Source organism: Cyprinodon tularosa, unplaced genomic scaffold (assembly GCF_016077235.1).
Source record: "Cyprinodon tularosa strain WSP-4 unplaced genomic scaffold, ASM1607723v1 ctg520, whole genome shotgun sequence".
Lineage (NCBI taxonomy): Eukaryota > Metazoa > Chordata > Actinopteri > Cyprinodontiformes > Cyprinodontidae > Cyprinodon > Cyprinodon tularosa.
In genome coordinates, this window is record NW_024039253.1 from 208,376 (window position 1) to 227,567 (window position 19,192).

Consider the following 19,192-nt stretch of genomic DNA (forward strand, 5'->3'; position numbering starts at 1 on the left):
TACCTCAGGCTGTTTTGGCAGCGAATGGAGGCAGGGTGGTAAGAGGAGTCTGTCTAGGTCATTGCACATTTGCAAATTAGCATTTCAATCATACAGGTACAGGGCCATTGAGGCAGAAAATATACATGTTTTTTTTTAATGCGGGGCATAAAAAGATAAACAAGATGCAGGGCCTCTGTGCGTCCTAAGTAAAACTAAAGATGCTCACATATTCTATTCAGTGTAAACTCACAAACTCGTAGCGCTGTGTAATAACGGCTATTAGTAGATGACTACAAGATCGGAATGGGGGTGTTTTATTTGGAGGGACTGATGTGACATTTGAATAACTGTATGCTGTCTATGATGGGCATTCTAATAAGCCTGAGCAAACACCTTTCGCCTGGTTCTCCCTGTCTCAGGGGCATTAATATTAAAAAGGACCAAGCATTAGAACCGTGAAGCTGCTGTGATTGTTCAATCTGCTCAATGCCTTTACCTGATGCAGTGCTGTGCAAATGAGAATCTTCATACCTCCCTGTTTGACCTTTTGTGGTCTATTTTCATGCTCGGAACTATTTTAGAATGCTTGTTTATACAGCTTTGTTTCAGTTGACATGTATGCGTCCATGCATGTATGCATATTTCACCCTGATAAGCGTGCGCGTGTGAAAAACATACAGAGGGCCTTTTCTTCTTTTCTCTCCTCTCTCTGTTTTCGGTGCAGTTTCCGGCTCCTTCCTGTAGGTCCTATTTTTCAGTGCCAAAAGCGAGGTGTTTATACAGAATACTCAGTTTTACATACAGCCCCCCCCCTCACACCCCTGAGCTACTGTTCTCTTCAGGCACTCCGTCGCGTGGTCCCAGTGTGGCGCAGTCACTGAAGACTCTGTGACAAATAGCAATTATATTTGTGTGTTCTTCATGAATCCATCAAGCGCTGGCCTTTTAAAAATGCTCCCCAGATATTTGAGGCTGTCAGCTACTAGTAGCTGGGACCAAATTGGGATGCTGCTTAGACAGTCAAGAACCACTCAGCCCCTAGTTTCCCCTGTGATGTGTGTGACAGCGTGTGTAGGGGAATACCATGTTTTATTCAACTACAAACGAACACCCTCAACAGTTGTTGATGTGCTGGAAATAGGGCAGTTACAAGTCCAATTTAAGGCTTGCGTGTGCGCACATTATGTGTGGATGTCCAGTTCTTCCTCTAAAGCATGTTGTTCCGTTGCCTATGGTTAGGCAGTGTTCATTCAGTCATTTCAGGACTTCTTTGCGTTCTTAGAAGCTTGACTCACAATTTTTTTTTTTTTTTGATCCTACTTGGATTTGTAAGTTATAATCTCAACATTTTAATTTCAATTCAGTTCTAGTAGAAACTATGCAGAAGTGAGACCAACTAACGACTATTTACTAAAGTTCTTTCTTTTTTAAAAACAATAATAAAAAAAAAAAAAAAAAAAAAAAAAAAAAACAATAATAAAATAATTCACTCACAAAAAGAACACTATCATGTAGTAAAAGCACATATACTGTATATATTGTTTATTCTTCTTAATGCACCTTTTTCCTTCTTGTTTGCACCTTCTTTTATTACTATGCCAATATGTGACAAGTGAATTTCTCCACTGTGAGATCAATAAAGCTCATCTTATCTTATCTTATCTTATCTTATCTTTTCTGACCCAAAATACTCATATAATCCTACATAGATATCAGAACCTACAATTATCTCTGGCCCACAGCATGACAGACCTACTGCTATACTTATGAGTGGGCATGAGGGATATTTCCAAAATATTAATCTGTTGTTCAAAGCCAAACTTTTATCAGTAGTGTCCAGAACCAAAAAGGGTTTAACTGTTTGTATTTTAATGACTATGTTATTGTTAACATAGTCATTAAAATACATTAGCAATAGAAACATTAGCAAACTCACTATGATTTTGTTTGTGAAGGTCAAAAAAAGACAGCTTTTATTGTGATTTTAGTCAGTATACAGACGACGTTTCATGACTGTTTTAAAAATTGTTTAACCGCAAGAGGCCATTTAAAGAATTTATGTGTACATTGTTTTATGACTTTTTGTCCCATTTCCTACCAAAAGAAGAACAGTTTTTTAGTTTTCAGATAGATTCCTAGAGTGATTCACTTTTACATGTGCATGAGTGTTTATAAAGTTATTTGAAATTAGTGGGGTTCCACAGCCTTCAAGCTGATTGGCCTGAAGATGCTAAGTTATGTGATTTTCTCTTTTTTAACCTGCCTTATTTTCATCTTAACTGTAGTGGAACTCCTTGTTAGTCATGACCCCATTACTTTTAAACTAATAAATGATTATTCTGATTGTTCATGGGCAATTTAAGGCAAGCTGCCATATATATATATATATATATATATATATATTTAATCGATTTACGAAGATCTACTTACATCTGATTTTGTTCAAAGATACATTCTGTTGTCTTTCCAAAGGGAAATAAGATGGTGTTTGTCACTTCATTTATACCCCAAATAAGAATTCTAGGAAAACTTGGATCAAGTTCAATGGCTCAAATGTAAATAAAAACTATGATTTGTTAGATTATTTAATCAGTAATTTTGTTTAAAGCAGTAAATTGGATTTGCTTTATCTTTTAGTGAATTTATTCAGTAATTTCAATATTCAATAAATCATTTAGGCTGATTTAAAAAGAATGACAATATGTTTACGTAAAAAGTATTAAATGAAATTTCTACCTTAGATTTCCATTTCTTGAGTAAATGCACAGTGAAAAGTTTGAATGGAATCCAATCCTACAGTTTTTTCTCATTCCTCCTTTTCCCCATTATCTCTTCATTTGTCTCCCTGTGACTGTACGAGTCTGTCATTGCCATCTTTGACAGTATGATCATTATTATGATCAATGATTATGAATATTGCTCCATTGTGTCCATTAATCTCAGCCACCATTTTCAGCAGGTTAAAAATAAAAGACTGCGACTGTGTGATTACTGTCCCAGCCAAGGACCTGCTGTCGAGGAGCTGAAATGTTCTGAGTTTAGCCACTTCTTTGAGGCTCTGCGATGTGTCTAAAACCCGACTAACCGCTTATGTACTCTAATTTTTACTTGGTGGTTTCCTAATAAGTATTTATACATAGGCAAATTGGAAGGTTGACTTCCTCCAAAGGGAAGGTAATTATGCCTCCCAGATTTCTCTGGTCGTTTTTATGCATCGACATGGGTTTGAATGTGAGGGTCCATGCGGCCGCTTCACTTAAACTGAACACGGGAAATAGCTGTTATTAAGCTTATTATGACACTTTACATATTGGATAAGTAACTTGGCTGATATAGAGATTAGGTGGTTGTGTTTTATTTTATGCACGCAGCTTCAATCCATCTTTTTTACTGGGGTTTAGGGGTTGAACTGTTAAGACTTGTTTTTGTTTTAACCGTGTGAAACTTTACTCTGTCCCAAACTGTGTCTAACTGAAAAGACATTTATTATATGGCTTCTCACTGTGCTTATCAGAGATTGTGAGACGGGTACAAAGTCCAACAGGGAAACTAAGATGTCTCTTACCACAACAACAGTCAATTCTTGCTGTGCCCTGGGGTCTCCTTCCTGTGCAACATGCCTGGAAATCCCCCAAATACCTCCTCATTAAATGCAGAAACCACCTCAATTGACTTCGGCTGCATAGTAGCAATTGCTGTTTTTTATTACAGTTAAAATAATATAATAATAATAATAATAATATATAGTTTTATTTTGAGAGTGATGCTCAAAAATTAAGCCTAAAATATAGATGATTCACTCCAGAAAATCTGTCATATTTTTGAATGTTGTTTTGCAGAAGCTTGTATGTTTTCTTCTTGTTTTGCCCTTTCTAGTATAGCAGAACACAACAAAGTCACACCAAACATTTTGGGAAATTATTGGAAATTTCCAAAGAGGATGTTTCTAATTGAATAGAGATACCACTTCTTTAACAAATTTTATTTTTTTAGGCATGGAATATTATAGAAAAAGCATAATTCAGCATGCTGACCAGCAATGCACAGCAACAGGCAATCAATAAAGGTTGTAAATAACAAGGTAAGCTTTTGTTGTATGTTTTTATTTCATTTGCCCTGGCAAGCCAACTTCAGTTTGACTTTTATTGCATGTACAAAGGAAAATAATCTGCTAAACGAAGAACTTTTAAAAAAAAATTCTTTAGTTGTGTATTTTTCAGGCTGAAACAGGTGTTTTTAGTCCAATGTGTAAATATGACATGAAACAAATAAATTCAGATTAGCTGCTAGAACAAAAAATATCCTTGTCTGCATCCACTGAAGCTTTGCAAACTGTGATAACACTCTGATTACACACTGTGCTAACTCTGATAAACAAAGCCAAAAATGACTACATAAGCAGGGGAACATCCGAAAGCTGCACTTATTAAAAACGTGTGAAAACCAGCAACAGATGTACCCTCTTGCGAGTCTCCTTGTTAGAAAGCTTTAGTCTCTCCATACATTGTCATGGACGGGCTTCTTTGGCTTTTGTCTATCAGAGATAAGAAAAGAAAAAATCCATCAACCTGGCCTTAAAATCAGGGCATAATCAATTCCATCGTGTGCTATGCAGTTGTCTAATTCAAATTGCACGGAATCCTGATCCCTCAAGTCTGTATTTGTTTATTAAAGCTGAGCTCGGAAGCCTGTATGAGGAGAAGGCGAAAGCCCAGAGTGCGTACTTAATTGCTTTGTTTTACATCCACATTCACATCCGGCCTCTCCCAGGGTGATGTGTTGTTAAAAACTGCAAGGCCCCATTCCCACACTCCTGCGCTCTTGTTAACTGTAATTGCACTTGTTGGTGAGCTGACAGAAAGAAAATAGAAATGGAAACAAATTACCAGCATCACATTAACTTCCATGTGTACATCAGCTTTGGAAAATGTGCTCCTTTCTCTTTCTTTGGACATCTGGAAGCTTGCAAAGGTTTCTGTTACAACAGCCGGTAAATGTGACAGAACATCAAGTTTAGTTACAAAGATACCATATATGCAGTGCATATAAGGCTTAAAATAAGTAAGAAAGCTTCGCTCAGACAAACTTAAAAAAAAAAAAAAAAGCAGATGAATAATTCACCAAATCTGGCAGCGTGTGCACATGTACCGGGGCTCTGATGTGCAGGGAAGCTAAAGCAGGAGTTAACTCCCAGTAGAGCTGAATGTGCAAGGTGTTCCTCTCAGTGAAATGGCACCTCCTTTTTCCTCAATCGCATCCTTCCTTTTCCTTCTTATCAGACAGGTTGGTGTCTCCTGGCTTTTTGCGGCTGTCACACACGCACTTAGAAGGTCTGGTTGAGGACATCTCTGAGTTTTCAGAGGAGAGAAGATCATTACCGTTGCAGACAGCAGTCATTTCACAAATTTGTACACTATCACAGGCTGCTTTTTCTCCTTTTTTGCCGTAATAATCTCTCCGTCTCAAACTGACTTAACTCACCAAAGAGCTGCTGCCACAAATGTGTTTGACTACACAGGTGGCTTTTATGATTCTTTCACATCTGAAGTTACACGTTTTCTTCACTCGCTTGCTTAGGGTTGAAATATTAGTCACAGGATTGACAATATCGTCTTAAGAAGGGTGGCACATCAGGTGAAAATTCGAGGACGGCTGAAAGTTTAAGAGTTTCCTTCATATTTAAGTTAGTGAAACATTTTAATGTCTCAAGGAGGAGTATTCACGGTGGTGGCAGCAGCATGCTGAGGGGATGATTTTCTTTTTTTAAGTTGGTGGTTCAATTACCCTATTTATACATAGGAGCTCAGGTATTTAGATCAAAGGACAGTTACAATGACTGGCTTAAAGTCTGGCGATAAAAATCTGATGCTTTTTTACAAGTATCTATAACTCTGACCTGTTAGGGCTGATTGATTACAATTAACTCACATTTTCTTGACTTTCTTTTCTTTTGTTTTGATTTTGCAATATTTGATAAAGTGATGATTGTAATTTGATATTTTTTAGCTTAATTTAAGACTGCAAAGAACTCAAAATGATATCCTCTCGCTTTTTTCAACAGCCCAACCGCAGTCTCTGTCTGATCCAAAGCCAGCGTCTTCCGAGGAGACAGAGGGAGATGCTGCCAAGGACCAAAATGGCATCCACCACAAGAGCTCGGGCACGCCCACGGTGACCAGTGCCAACGGAATCCACTCCGGCGTCGGTACTCCTGAGGGCACTAGGACGTGCACCTGCGGCGCCAGCATTGGGACTAGCAAAACTGGCGGGTCAGGCCCCGGACACAAAACGGCAACAACCGCACCAAAGACAGAGCAGCCCAGAAGGCAGCCGTCCACTCCCGTGTCTCACAGGGTGCAGAGGAAGCTGAAGTCTAGCTTGTCAGTCAACAGTGACAGCAGCAGAAGGAGCAAAGGCAGCTCCACAGGCTCACAGAAACCTCCTTTACCAGAGGGTTAGTATTGGCACACATTGGGATAATGTTAGCAATTAAGAAAGATTAAAACCCTGTACTAATACAGACTTACTTTTCAAACTCCTAATGATATACTTCAATCTTTTCATCTCAGCTTCTGTTGATCCTAACATCATCTTAACATTATTAGCAGAGCTTCTAGCAGCAGGGTCTAATCAGTAAAGATATTTTTTCAAATAATTTAAACACTATTGAGCAAAAAGACTTTATAACCCTCTTAAACAGTTAATGCATTTCAAATGAAATGTATTTTTTTCTGTTTCTAAAAGTTATCTATTAGTTCCTTTTCTTGAAGATAGTGTGGGGAGTCTTTGACCGTATTCAGTGTGTACGGCCTGGGGTATTTTCTTGGAGGCTCATAGAGTAATACCACCATCAGCTATATATAATAAATTCTAACCTTCTCTCACCTTTTAATGATGAAGGTGCCTGATCCCTCGTATTTATCACTCCCGTCAAGCAAATGACATCTTATCTCTCTCCTATGGCTTTTGTTTGCCTTAACAGTAAGTCAGAGGGTGCATTTGGCATGCGGGGAAGCCATCTCTTTTGTCAGGTGCAAGGCTGAGGTGAGTCCAGTAATGAAGGCGGCTGCCCGTTCCTCTTCCGTCGGGGAGATAGGTGTGAGTGTCTAACGAGGCCTGAGAGCGCGGGGTGCCTATTATAAGTCGTGACCAACCATGTTTGGGCCCCTCACACCTCTCTTGGCCCTTTTTGGCTCTCCCCAGATCCCGTCAGCAACACCTTGGCCCTCATTAGCAGGGCCCCATTGCTTCACTCTTCCATCTAATGCTTTTGTTGGCCATATGTTCTTCTGCTTTTCAATACGCTATTAGGCTATAAGCATATTTATTATTGTTTACTTTAATACAAGTTTATTGCAATACATACAATCAGATATCATGGCTGTTGAAAGTAGAGTATTATTCAAAATGCTGTTGAAAATTATGTATGGATGATAAAAATAGGTTTTAATACAGAGATTTTAATATGACCCACCAAGATTGCTGACTTGACATTTATACAGCAGTCACTGACCTGCTCTACAAAAAAGGTAAGCCTCAAAAAGTCTTTCTAAAAGAAGCTGGCTGTTTAGATAGCTGTTCAAACATACTGAATAAAAGTTTTTTGGAAAAAAATCTGGCAGAAGAACCAACACAGGGAAGGATAATGGCAAACTGAGGATTTGTCTATTCATGAATTTGAAGGGGTCATAGAATGATTATATAGGGTATTTGGGGCTGGTCCTTAAGGTCTCTGAATAGGGTGTGTAACGCTGGTTGGGCTGAAAAGGGCATATTTGCTGTTCTGAGCCTCAATGAAAGCCTGGTTAAAAGCCCCTGAATGAAATGACAGGTTTTCTTCCTTTTATGGTATGCTCATGAATATTTAGATGAGGTTACCAGACGTCCTCTCTTTCCCGGACATTTCTTACTTTTCATACCTAAAAAAATGTCCATGGGGAATTTCAAAATCGTCTGGGATTTCGGTCCACTACAGTGCAGCACGTAGTTGAAATAGGGAGCCAGCGGGGGACGGAGCGACCAAACCTTGTAACGGTAGCCTGGACAACTCCGGCCCCATGCTTACCGGAAGCCCGGTAAGGCAGGCGGGGTGAAGCATACTGCCACCGGGTCAGGTTTAGTCGCTCTGTCCCCCACTGGGGCCCGGTCCTGTCATTTCAGTAAAAGAAGTTTAGCAAATCCTTCTTTGAAGTGTCCAAGATTAAGCTGAAGCTGTCTTCAGTAAAATGCTTAAACCAAACAAAAAGCTGAGTGTCAAACTTTGCAGGGATCTTCTGATGGACTAAAATAATCCATGCCTGTCATGTCTTCGGATCCTTACTGTAGAAAGACTTTTCCCCTTTCTCCATGCAGCCATGAACAATGCATTTACACCCGTGGATCTTGGTCATTTTCAATAGAGAAACTGCGTGCTTTATAATTCTTGTAGAAGTAAACCTAACTGTAGGCTAAACAGCTAAACTGGTGTCTTTCATCTACCTCTATTCATGTTCTTGGGCCATTGAACCAGTGGGCTGGTCTGTTTGCCAATTTCAGGGCGTGACAAAAGTACAGGCCAGAACCAAATAAGGCAACATCCCTGAATTGACGTCAATTCGGCGCTTCGTCTGAATTTGCACGTTTTATGGTGGAAGTTTAGAATTGTGAGAGTTGCAGATAAATGAGGTGTCAATGGGGTTTGAACTTCTCTATACTTCCATTTCACCCACTGAACTATCGTTATTCAACTATGACAATATAAACTCTGTTTTGCATTCTATGACCCCTATAAGAAAACTGTAAAAGGTCTGGCTAAAGCAAGAGCTTTTAAGAACACCAACACATGTATATACTGACAATTGTAAATCAATGTTCAAGAATCTGGATAAAGAGCAGAGAAGCCCAACATTGAAGTTGTTTGTGGTCCAGGTTGAAGTCTGCTCCGTCCGAGATGTTTTTCCGTCGTGTTTTAAAATGTCTAAATTCCATAAAACCATCAATCAGAACATTTTAGATCAACTCATACTTCTTTGTTGTAACAAAGGGAACACTGCTAAAGGTACCAAGACCTCCATAAATGGTATGGTATTGTCTTTGGAAATCTAACTTAGAAAATGAGAGACACAGATGTAAATAAGCTCGAGGTTACATTTAAAGCCACACATGCTTAGGCAATTCTTCATCGAACCACATGATGATTGTATCCATAACATGTCTCATTAATGCAGTAACTCATGCAAAACAAGCCCTGACCAACCGTTAATACACTGTAATTACATCGGCATACCTTCCTGACTTTTTTCTAACACACTTTTACCCTAACTTCAACTTTCCATTATTATGCTTGCTTACTATTCTTGATTGATGATGTCAGTCACACAAATCAGCAGTCATTTCAAGAATTATGTGCTCTAAGTCATTATTTAAGATTGTCAAAGTTATATTATGTGGTATTCCATATGTTTTGAACCATAAATATTAGGAATCAAAAAGCTCTAAGTCTTAATTATGAAAATTAACCAAGTCAAAGCTTAAAATATATTATCTTGTCTGGAAGAAAATCTGTATAGGTTTCACATTGTTGCTCCAAGCTCAATTAATTTTAAACTGTAATCAGATGAAAAGCTGCTGCGATCCAAAGATGATTTCAAACTAGCGGAGATAAATTGGCAGTCAGGCCTTTATTTGCTGCCTTTTGTATGCATCAGAATCCAGACTACGAAAACAAAAGGCTTACAATCATCCTCAATTTTTCTAAAGCATAGATGAAATGCATCCACCAGAGATGGTCTCGATGTGTCATGTTTTCCACATCTTAATTGGTGAAGAAACAGAGGAAGGCAGAGAAAATAAACATACTAACAGCTCAACAAGTCTCATTACAGCTTTCGCATGTTGCTTATTTGAAGACGCCAGAGCTCTCAGTATCAATATGCTCGTTCTCAACTGTTTATTTCCCCCCGGATAGCAGCCAAGCTGTTGTTTGAATGTTTACATGGATTAACATAATCTGTTTGCCTGTGAAATTAGCCTCCTAAACAGCCCCTCTGAACACAGGAAATAAAAGGCGCGAGCTAGCAGAAGCTAGCTCTGGGGACTCTCTTGCTCTGAATGATTCTTGGCACATGCCGTTGGCTCCGGAGCCAACTTCCCCGACGCTTCTGAGCAGCCGTTTAGCAGGCTGCTTTCGCACAGCAGGGTGGGCCTTCTCAACTCCTATTGTCTGTTATCGGCTCAGATCTCCAAGCGGCTTCGGCCCTGTTTGGAGATTCACGCCGAACTCCCCCTTTTTTTTCCTGGTATTTTCTTGGATGTTTTTCATGTTTTCTTTTTTCATTGTCTTTTCTCAGTCATACATTATAAAAGGAAGTGCTTTTAAGTTGCTTGTGGTGGATCTTCTCTGTTCGACCCATAAGGTCAGAGTGGCTTTGTCTAATACTCTCCTACTTGCCTTTTTCCTCTCTTTGTGGGTTTCACTGTTTTGCACAGCTTGCTGCTCTGACGCCCATCCAGCTTGTTTTTTGCCACGCCACTTCCCCCTTTTTTTTTTTGATGTCAGTTTTCCACACGTCTTCAACTATTTCCTCAGAGACGCCTGGACGCTGGTTTTCGGGCTTCATCTCCACCGGCTGACATTAAACAGGAGTGTTCTCAGTGTGCTCAGTCTGTCCGTCGGTTGGCTTCTCTCCGTCTCCGCCTGACTCTCTCGTATGTGTTCTCTGTGCCTCACGTCCAGCTCTCTTGTGTGCAATGTACGACCCTCCCTCGCTCCCCTCCTTCCATCTCCTCCTCCTTGCTGGCTGTAAGATCCAGACTAATCGCTGTTGCTGAATTATACATCCAAGTGAATAGCTGAGATGGCTGTCCACTGCTTAATGTCTGTGTACTGTGTTTGTATCGTACTCAAAGTCTGCTGTTACACTGCTGCCATGGCTATACCCTCTGGGTTTTTCAGAGTTTGTTAAGCTGAACTTTAAAGTTTCAAGGCATGTAGCTGGTACTTTGGAGCCCTTGCAGTTCACTACCAATAAATAGAAGAATAAACCACATTTTCTATTGGCTTAACGCTGGGCGTAGATGCCTTAGTGCCTTGCAAAAGCGTTTATACCCAATTAACTTTTTTTTTCAGATTAGTCGGGTTAAAGTCAAAAAACACCAACTGAACTCAGTGACAGATATTCTGTGAAAAAGGCAGAGTAATGTCTTTGCATATCACATTTCAGTACATGGACAATTCAAAGATGATAAAATAAAAGCAGAATAAAACCAAAATATTTGTAAAAAATAAAAGAACTGGACCACAGAAAAGCAGGTAGAGAAGAAAATACAACAATTGGATCACAACCTTAAATTAACCTCAGTAGCAGTTTTGCTTAAGCTGTCGAACTGTTGAAGTTTATAAGGCAAAATTAAATAAACATCACCTTTTACATTATGGCTGTAAATACCATGAAATATTGTGATTAAAATCTTAACTCTTTATGTTTCATCCCTAATGTAGGATTTGTGGGCCAGCTTTAAAGTGAACCTTTTTCCTAGTCTAAAGCTTCTTGCACTCTGAGGTTTTCCACCTGTGAGGGAATGAATTAAGCTCCTTTCAACATTCAAATTCATTTTCATCAACATCACCACCTTCGTTGTAGAAAAGGATCCACATAGCATGATACTTACTTTACCCTATTAAATGTGGGATGGTGTACACGGATGATATGGAGTCAGTTTTACTCCACATGTCGCAATGTGGATATTGACAAACAAATTCTCACTTTAGTCCTTCCAAGTAAACCAATAGGACTAAAGGCCGTTTTATTGGGATTAGGGCTGCAACTAATGATCATTTATGCAAATGAATTAATCTGTCGATTATTTTTGGTTCAATCAATTAATAATCGGATAGCTAAAGGTTCCTTAAAGAAGACTTTTTGCAAAATTAAACAAGGTGAACTAACATTCTTCCAGTTCTGGATAGAACATATTGACATACAAAAAAGATTTTTATCTTAAAATGCAAAATGTTTTGTAAAACTGCTGCTCTAGGTGGGTCGCTCTGTCAACTGAAGGCATATTTTAGAGTCTCTATACTCCAGTTAACGATTAATCGATTACTAAAATGGTTGACAATCATTCCAATATTTAATTAATCACGATTAATCCGATTAATTTATTCAGCCCTAATTGGGACATCAGAATAAAAACAATTTGCCTTGCATTTCTAGCTATATTTACCGATTGTCCTTCCCTAGCAATGTATGACTCCAGCTCCTCCAAAGTTACCTTGTGCCTCTTTTTGTCTGTTCTGTCCCATTTTTGTGTCAGTTTAGGCGGAGAGTCATGGCTTTGATGATTTACATGGCTGCTAAGTAGGTTGGAGTATTGCTTTGATACTTAACCTCCTTTTAAGTTTGGACATAACGTGTTTCCTGATGTCTTTGCTGTGTCTTTGTTCTTTACGGTGCTGTTTTTTCAGAAATGTAACCCTAAAAGATCTTCAGAGAACACCTAGATAGCTAGCAAGATTAAGTTGCACACATATTACAAGTTTTATAGCACAGAGTAATCATATTCCACCTTACAGCTTGAACAAAAAATATATATATATGTCTATATATATATATATATATATATATATATATATATATATATATATATATATATATATATATATATATATATATATATAAAACCCATGTTTTGCATAGTTCTGCATACTTCAAGGGGTATGAATACTTTTGCTAGGCTCTGCATGTCTTCATGCATTTTCCATCTCTGACCGTGTTGTGGCCTAAGATAAGGATAATAAGATGCATGCAAGCTTCAAGCTTCCACTCGGACACGTATCCAGCTCCTTCCCGTTTCATATTCCTCTCGCTATCTTGTTTGTATCAGCCTGTGCTTCTGGTCAGCTCTGCAGCCCTCAGCACTGCAAAACTACAGGAGGGGTGGGGGAATCCTTTCTACTTTGATTAATCAAACATGAACATTCAGCAGGCCTCAGTTCGCCTTCCCTATTCTGTCCTCCACACTCTGCACCTTTTTTTTTCTCTCTTTCCCTCTAACCCAATCAGTAACAGGCACTTCTGACAGCTGTAGATGGGCTGATGAAAGTCATGCAAATGCAGCCTGTTTGTAATGCTATTTTTCCCCGCATCCATCCACATCATGTCTCTTTAACACTCCAAAGCGGTGGCGCGGCTCTGAACTCTGATCAAAAAAAGAAACAGCTGCGAGGAGTTTGTGCCAGGTTCACTTTCAGAAGGACTCATAGTGCAACCGCAGAACTTCTTCAAACTTCTTGTGTGCTGAAAAGGGGAGGACCATGTTATTTTTGTGCATGTACATCTCATTTTTCTGTTTATCTTTATGTTTTCCAATTCAGATTTCCATCTATACACCATATTTTGCAACATTTTTATACCCCCTACACTTTTTTCACAACTTATCACCCTCTTCACTGTGATTTTGGGGGATTTTATATGTATATATAGAGTATATAAAAACCTCTCTGAGGCAACCTGCATTAGTCTGTAATTTGATTGGGTATTTTCTGTTTAGGGGAGCATTAAAAATGAAAAAAAGGATAGGAAAAATTTCCCTTTTTTTCTTCACAGCAGCTCTCCTTTACTCCATCCTATCTTTTGCTCCCTTTACATATTAGCATCCCACAGCATAATGCTGCCATCACCAACTGTTGATTTTGGTATGTTTGCAGAATTGTTAGATAATTAATTGCAACATGAATTAATCACAAGTAATTACTTTATCTTCAACATTTTTTGTTCCATCTATTAAAAAAAAATTGTTGTATAGAAATTGGGGCTGCAACTAACGATTATTTTGCAAATCGATTAATGTGTTGATTATTCTTTCGATTCATAATCAGATAGCCAAAAGTCCCTTAAAGAAGATGTTTTTAAAATTAAACCCTTTTTTTCTACTTTAGGAATTCTGGAGCATTTGGATGGATGAAAACATTTTTTTTTTATCCTAAATGCAAACTGTTTATATTTTTTTTTTCTTTCACAACCTTTGTATAATTACTGCTCTAAGTGGGTTGCTTTGTCAGCTAAAGGCATATTTTAGAGTGTCTGTACTCCATTCGATTAATCGATTATTAAATTAGTTGACGATTATTTCAAGAAATTGATTAATCACGATTAATCTGATTAATTGCCTAATCCCTAATAGAAACAAAATTGGCAAATTTGAGACTCAGGCAAGGATTTTTGATTGCAATAATGCAAGGAACTGAAATCCTGCCTCAGATGCTCTATCAATGTGCATCAGGAGGTTAAATGTTAATCAGAGGTTTAAGTGTTGCCAGAATAAATTCACCTAGATGGCAGAATGAGACTCTTGGACATTGCTATTCATTTCTGTTTGATCAACTCTACAGTTTGCATGATAATGGCACAATTAATCAACTTGTCTGTGTTTTTTGCCATTTCTCCCTTCTTTGTTAAAAATCCCACTTTAACAACATATTTGGTGTGGCTCCTTAAGCATGCTTGTCTCACCTACTCATATTCTTTTGAATACAGATTTAGTTTTAACAGAAGAAACAATTTGAATAACTTGCATCTTTTTTTTTTTTATCCACATACTTGTCACCTCACCTCACTGGCTGTGGCTCACTCAGATTGCTGCGTTCACTGCATCCTCGCCTGCCTCTTCTGTGAGTTCCTCACACTCTGCAACATGGTGGTGGCCCAGGCTTCCTGCGGCGCGTGCACTTCAGAGGCCTGCTGCTGCTGCTGCTGCGCCGACGACATGGGTGACGACTGCAACTGCCCCTGTGACATGGACTGTGGCATCATGGACGCCTGCTGCGAGTCGTCCGATTGTCTGGAAATCTGCATGGAGTGCTGTGGCATCTGCTTCCCCACATAGGCTGGGGGATTTGGTGGCGGACTTTGATTTGGTGGATTTGATCCATCTGGAAAAGTATAAACAGGTGCATCTCAATAAATAATCATCAAATGATTCTTTTATTTTGATAATTCAGTTTAGAAAGTGCAATTGTTGTTTTTCTTATTGTTTATTGAAATATATTATAGCTGGTTGAAAAGTTTTTTTCTTAGAAAAAGTTTCATGAAAAATTGAAATCTTAGACATTTAAAAAGGAATTTAAAATAGAAGTTATGTTATTGTCTGCATAACTAAGAAGGTTGATAACATGACCCATATTCCCAACAGACTGTACGTTACCTCCCACCTGATTGCTGTGTCCAAGTGTATCAATGGAAGATTTAGTGGAAGGAAAACCACACATCTATGATCTTAATCTTATGAGGGGTCATGTGATGCAACCCGATGACTTAGCATCGTAGTCCTGATTTGGTCCTCATTTTCTATCATGTTATTACATAAGGGCTTAATGCCGCCTGGATTTAGCACAGCTGTCTGAGATTCCTTATCTATCTAGCATAGTGTTCTTACTGTTGGCCCTGCAAACGGTAAAAGAACAGGAGCTAGCAACAGCATCTAGGAACTTCAATTTGCCCGATTCAGAAAGAACCTTAGATCAAATATTTTATTTAGTTTTTCCTCACAGACCAGACTTTTTCCTTCCATTCAATTTTAAATGAATATGCTTGACCTTTTATGCAAACAAACAAAAAAGAAACATTCAGGTTCACGATTGAGCTGAATTACTTAAATAAATACAATGTTTTTGATGATATTATAATTTATTAAGATGTACAGAAACTATTATGTCATCAGATCCAGTTGAAATATGGAGGTCTGTGTAAAGGTGAATGAGTTGGACTCCAAAATAAACAGCTCAGCACAGACTACATATAAATCTCCATCTATGAGCATTTCTATGCTTTGAAGTATTTAAACAGTTACACAAAAGTATTATCAAAGGCTGTATTTAAACTTATTTTTACAGTAGGATTTCTGTTTAGTTGTGTTTTTATGCTTCAGATTAGTCTTTTAAGTGATTTACATGCATTTTGCTGATTTTTCTTTTCTCTGGAAAACTGAGATTACAATTTTAGTCCAGTCAACACTGTAAACACAAGGGTTTGTGATGGTGAAAACATTCCGAATTTCATACTGTAGCTTTGCTGATTTCATATTAAACAGACTATCTACTGTAGCACTGTAGAGCAGTTAAAACTGGTGAAAATTAGAGTATTTCAGGACTTGACACTTTCTCCTCATTATCTGGAATAATTGCATTTTCTTTTCTTTTTTGAGCATTATGAAAAATAAGAGAAAAAAAAAGAGCTGCACAAAATTGTTAATAACCTTTTTGCAAAAAAATATGAAAAATGTTGGAGTATTTTTGATGTTCTTTCTCTGAAGAATTTCATCTCATTTCTTCTGGTTTTCAAACATTGAAAGACTTTGACTGGAAATAAACCACATTTTGTTAATAAAGTGTTTGACCAGCAGGATATTACTCTTTTGAAATAATCTTTTGCATCTGTTTGTGTGACGTGTATGACACCATTCTCTTCTTTACACGCATTCTACATAAATATCAAAATTTGTCAAAAGGAAAAAAAAATTGGTCTCCATCTCCACATCTCACTATAGTAACAGGAAACAAGTCACTATGAAATACTAAACTCACGCAGGGTGAAGGCAGAATTCCTGCTTTTATATTCTGTGAATCTTGTGACTTGATTCACCAGCAGTATTTCCTGTGTTGGAGATCCACTTTGAAGTTGTTTAAGTGATTATGCTCAGCACCAGCCCTCATTAGCACTGCTTAGGAAACGGTCACAAGAAACGTCCCTTTTTTAACGCCATCAAAGATGATGTGCTGTCGCACACAGCTCATCTTTACAGCTCAGTGTTATGTGTACGCCAGGGGTCGGGTGGACACCTCTGCAATGGATAATCTGCAGGAAATAAACCTAATTTTCATGTTTATGATGAGCTCAACGTGCTAATGTGTTATAAGTAAATTGGAAGAATTAATTTGACAGATGACATATAGTTTTATTGTAAATGTTTTCTTTTAGACACACCTCTAAAGTTATATTACAAGTACTTCATATCAGGAAAGATGTTCAATGTTTATATTTTTAGCTGTCGTCATACAAACTGCAGAAAGTCGGAGTGTGAACTGAGAACGGTAATGTTTAAAAGCTCAGTTCTTACATTTTTTTTTAAGTTGTAGGATAGGTTTGAGTTTTGGCTGTGTTTAAAAAAGAAATTTAAAAAAAAATATATATATTTTTAATGCAAGAAGTTAATTTTAAATCAATCATGCTTTTACTTCACAACTAATAGTAGGAGTTTGTTTATTCCTGCAAAATAGTTATTTGTTGTATTCGTATCGTACCTGTATGTCAACTATACCAAACTAAATCATACTTGAGGAACATATGTTTTCGTTTTTTTTGGCTCATAGTTCAGACAATTATGGTTTAGCCAAATTGTTTCAACCTACAACAGCACCTTAGCATGTTTCCAAGGTAGAGGTTAAGTGCAGCAAATACCGTAATACTGTAAAAAACGAATCAAGGGGTGCTCTTTTTTGCAAACATTGAGCGATTAAACTCCCACTGCTATCTTCATTTAAAATAGGGTAATTTGTGCTTAAACAGAAAATGCAAAAAAATACAAAGCCTATTGTTTTTTGTTTGTTTTTTTTTTATCAGGATTCCAAATCATGCAAGGTGTTTAAAACTTTTATTTTCTAATTTATTCATCAAACTGTTATTTTGTTTGATCTTTTGTTTGACAATACTAAAAGCTGATTGAATCTTACAGTAGCTCATGGACCACATCAAAATAGTTGTAAAATAAAATTTTGACTAATAGCCTTTTTTAATTAGCAGATATAGACAAATTACAATTTGTAATATTCTTTAAACTATTAAAATTCTTTTCAGATGTTTCAATATTTGTATTTTAATTGATGATTGTTATGAAGTAGTGCAATCATTTATTTTATTTATTTTTTGCCCTTTAAAGCTGCATGGTGTAATTTTTAGCGACATCTAATGGTCAGACTGCAGCATCAAGAACTGTCCCCCCTCATAGGGCCTCTTCCCTCCAAAAATGCAGCAGCCATCATCATAAAACTGCCTTCTGAAACCTTTGCTTTACCGAAATTGTCAAGTGATGACAGGTTGTACTTGCATTAGATCATAGAATCAAAACCATAAATTCTTCAATAAAAGTAAAATGATAAGTTACAAATTAGGAGATCAGAAAGTGTCAACTGTTTTAGTGAAGGAGAGCCAACGAGACAAGTTTTTTAAGTCAAAATGGAAGACAGAAAACAATACTGACAGAGGATAAAGCTGGGAATTTTCAAAAGAGGTTTGTTAGTGGCTTTTAAGAAAGCTGTTTTAATTTTGGCCTAGAAGGGCTGTTTCAATTCAATTCAATTCAGTTTATTTATATAGCGCCAAATTCACAACACACGTCATCTCAAGGCACTTTACAGTTCAACCAGATCATACAGTCAAATTGATACAAAGTTTTCTATCTAAGGAAAACCAGTTGATTGCATTGACTCATTGACTCAAATACAATCCCTCACACTAAGCATGCTTGTAGCGACAGTGGAGAGGAAAAACTCCCTTTTAACAGGAAGAAACCTCCAGCAGAACCAGGCTCAGTGTGAGCGGCCATCTGCTGAGGCCGACTGGGGTTCAAGGAGACAGAAGCAGAGATACAAAAAGCAGCTGTAAAAGGCGGCCCCGTCCAGGAAACACACAGCAAGGCAGACGAGCTCCAAGGCAGCTCCCATGCCAGAGGATGAAGAGAGCACATCCACTCAGTCACGGTCAGAGAAACAGGACTACACTGGAAAACAGGCCGATCTCCAACATCTATAAACAAGGGTGTTGATGGAAGCAGCACAGCTGATGTTTCTTTCCAGGATGGAGTCACAGCCAAACAGGAACAGACGAGGCAAAGCTACTCTGAGGAAAAGCAGAGAGAGCAGAAGGTTAGAGATTGAACTAACAGATTCTGCAGTTAGGAGAACAGAGAGAGAATGAAGCAGAATGATGAAATGGGGGTCCCTATGTTCTCCAGCAGTCTAAGCCTATAGCAGCATAACTATAGAGATAGCTCAGGATAACCTGAGCCCCTCTAACTATAAGCTTTATCAAAAAGGAATGTTTTAAGTCTAGCCTTAAAAGTAGACAGGGTGTCTGCCTCACGGACTAAAACGTAGTTGGTTCCACAGGAGAGGAGCCTGATAACTAAAAGATCTGCCTCCCATTCTACTTTTAGAAATTCTAGGAACCACTAGTAA

General features: G+C 38.0%; 1 protein-coding gene across 1 annotated transcript in view; it reads left to right on the forward strand.

Moving 5' to 3' along the window:
- Positions 1 to 15,216, forward strand: part of mdfic (MyoD family inhibitor domain containing) — a 34,907-nt gene extending 19,691 nt beyond the window's left edge. Inside the window, exons 4-5 of the mRNA XM_038303936.1 lie at positions 6,044 to 6,436; positions 14,597 to 15,216. Of these exons, the coding sequence (XP_038159864.1) occupies positions 6,044 to 6,436; positions 14,597 to 14,847 (644 nt within the window). The 3' untranslated portion in view covers positions 14,848 to 15,216. The remainder of the gene's footprint in view (positions 1 to 6,043; positions 6,437 to 14,596) is intronic.
- The last annotated feature ends 3,976 nt before the right edge of the window (positions 15,217 to 19,192 follow it).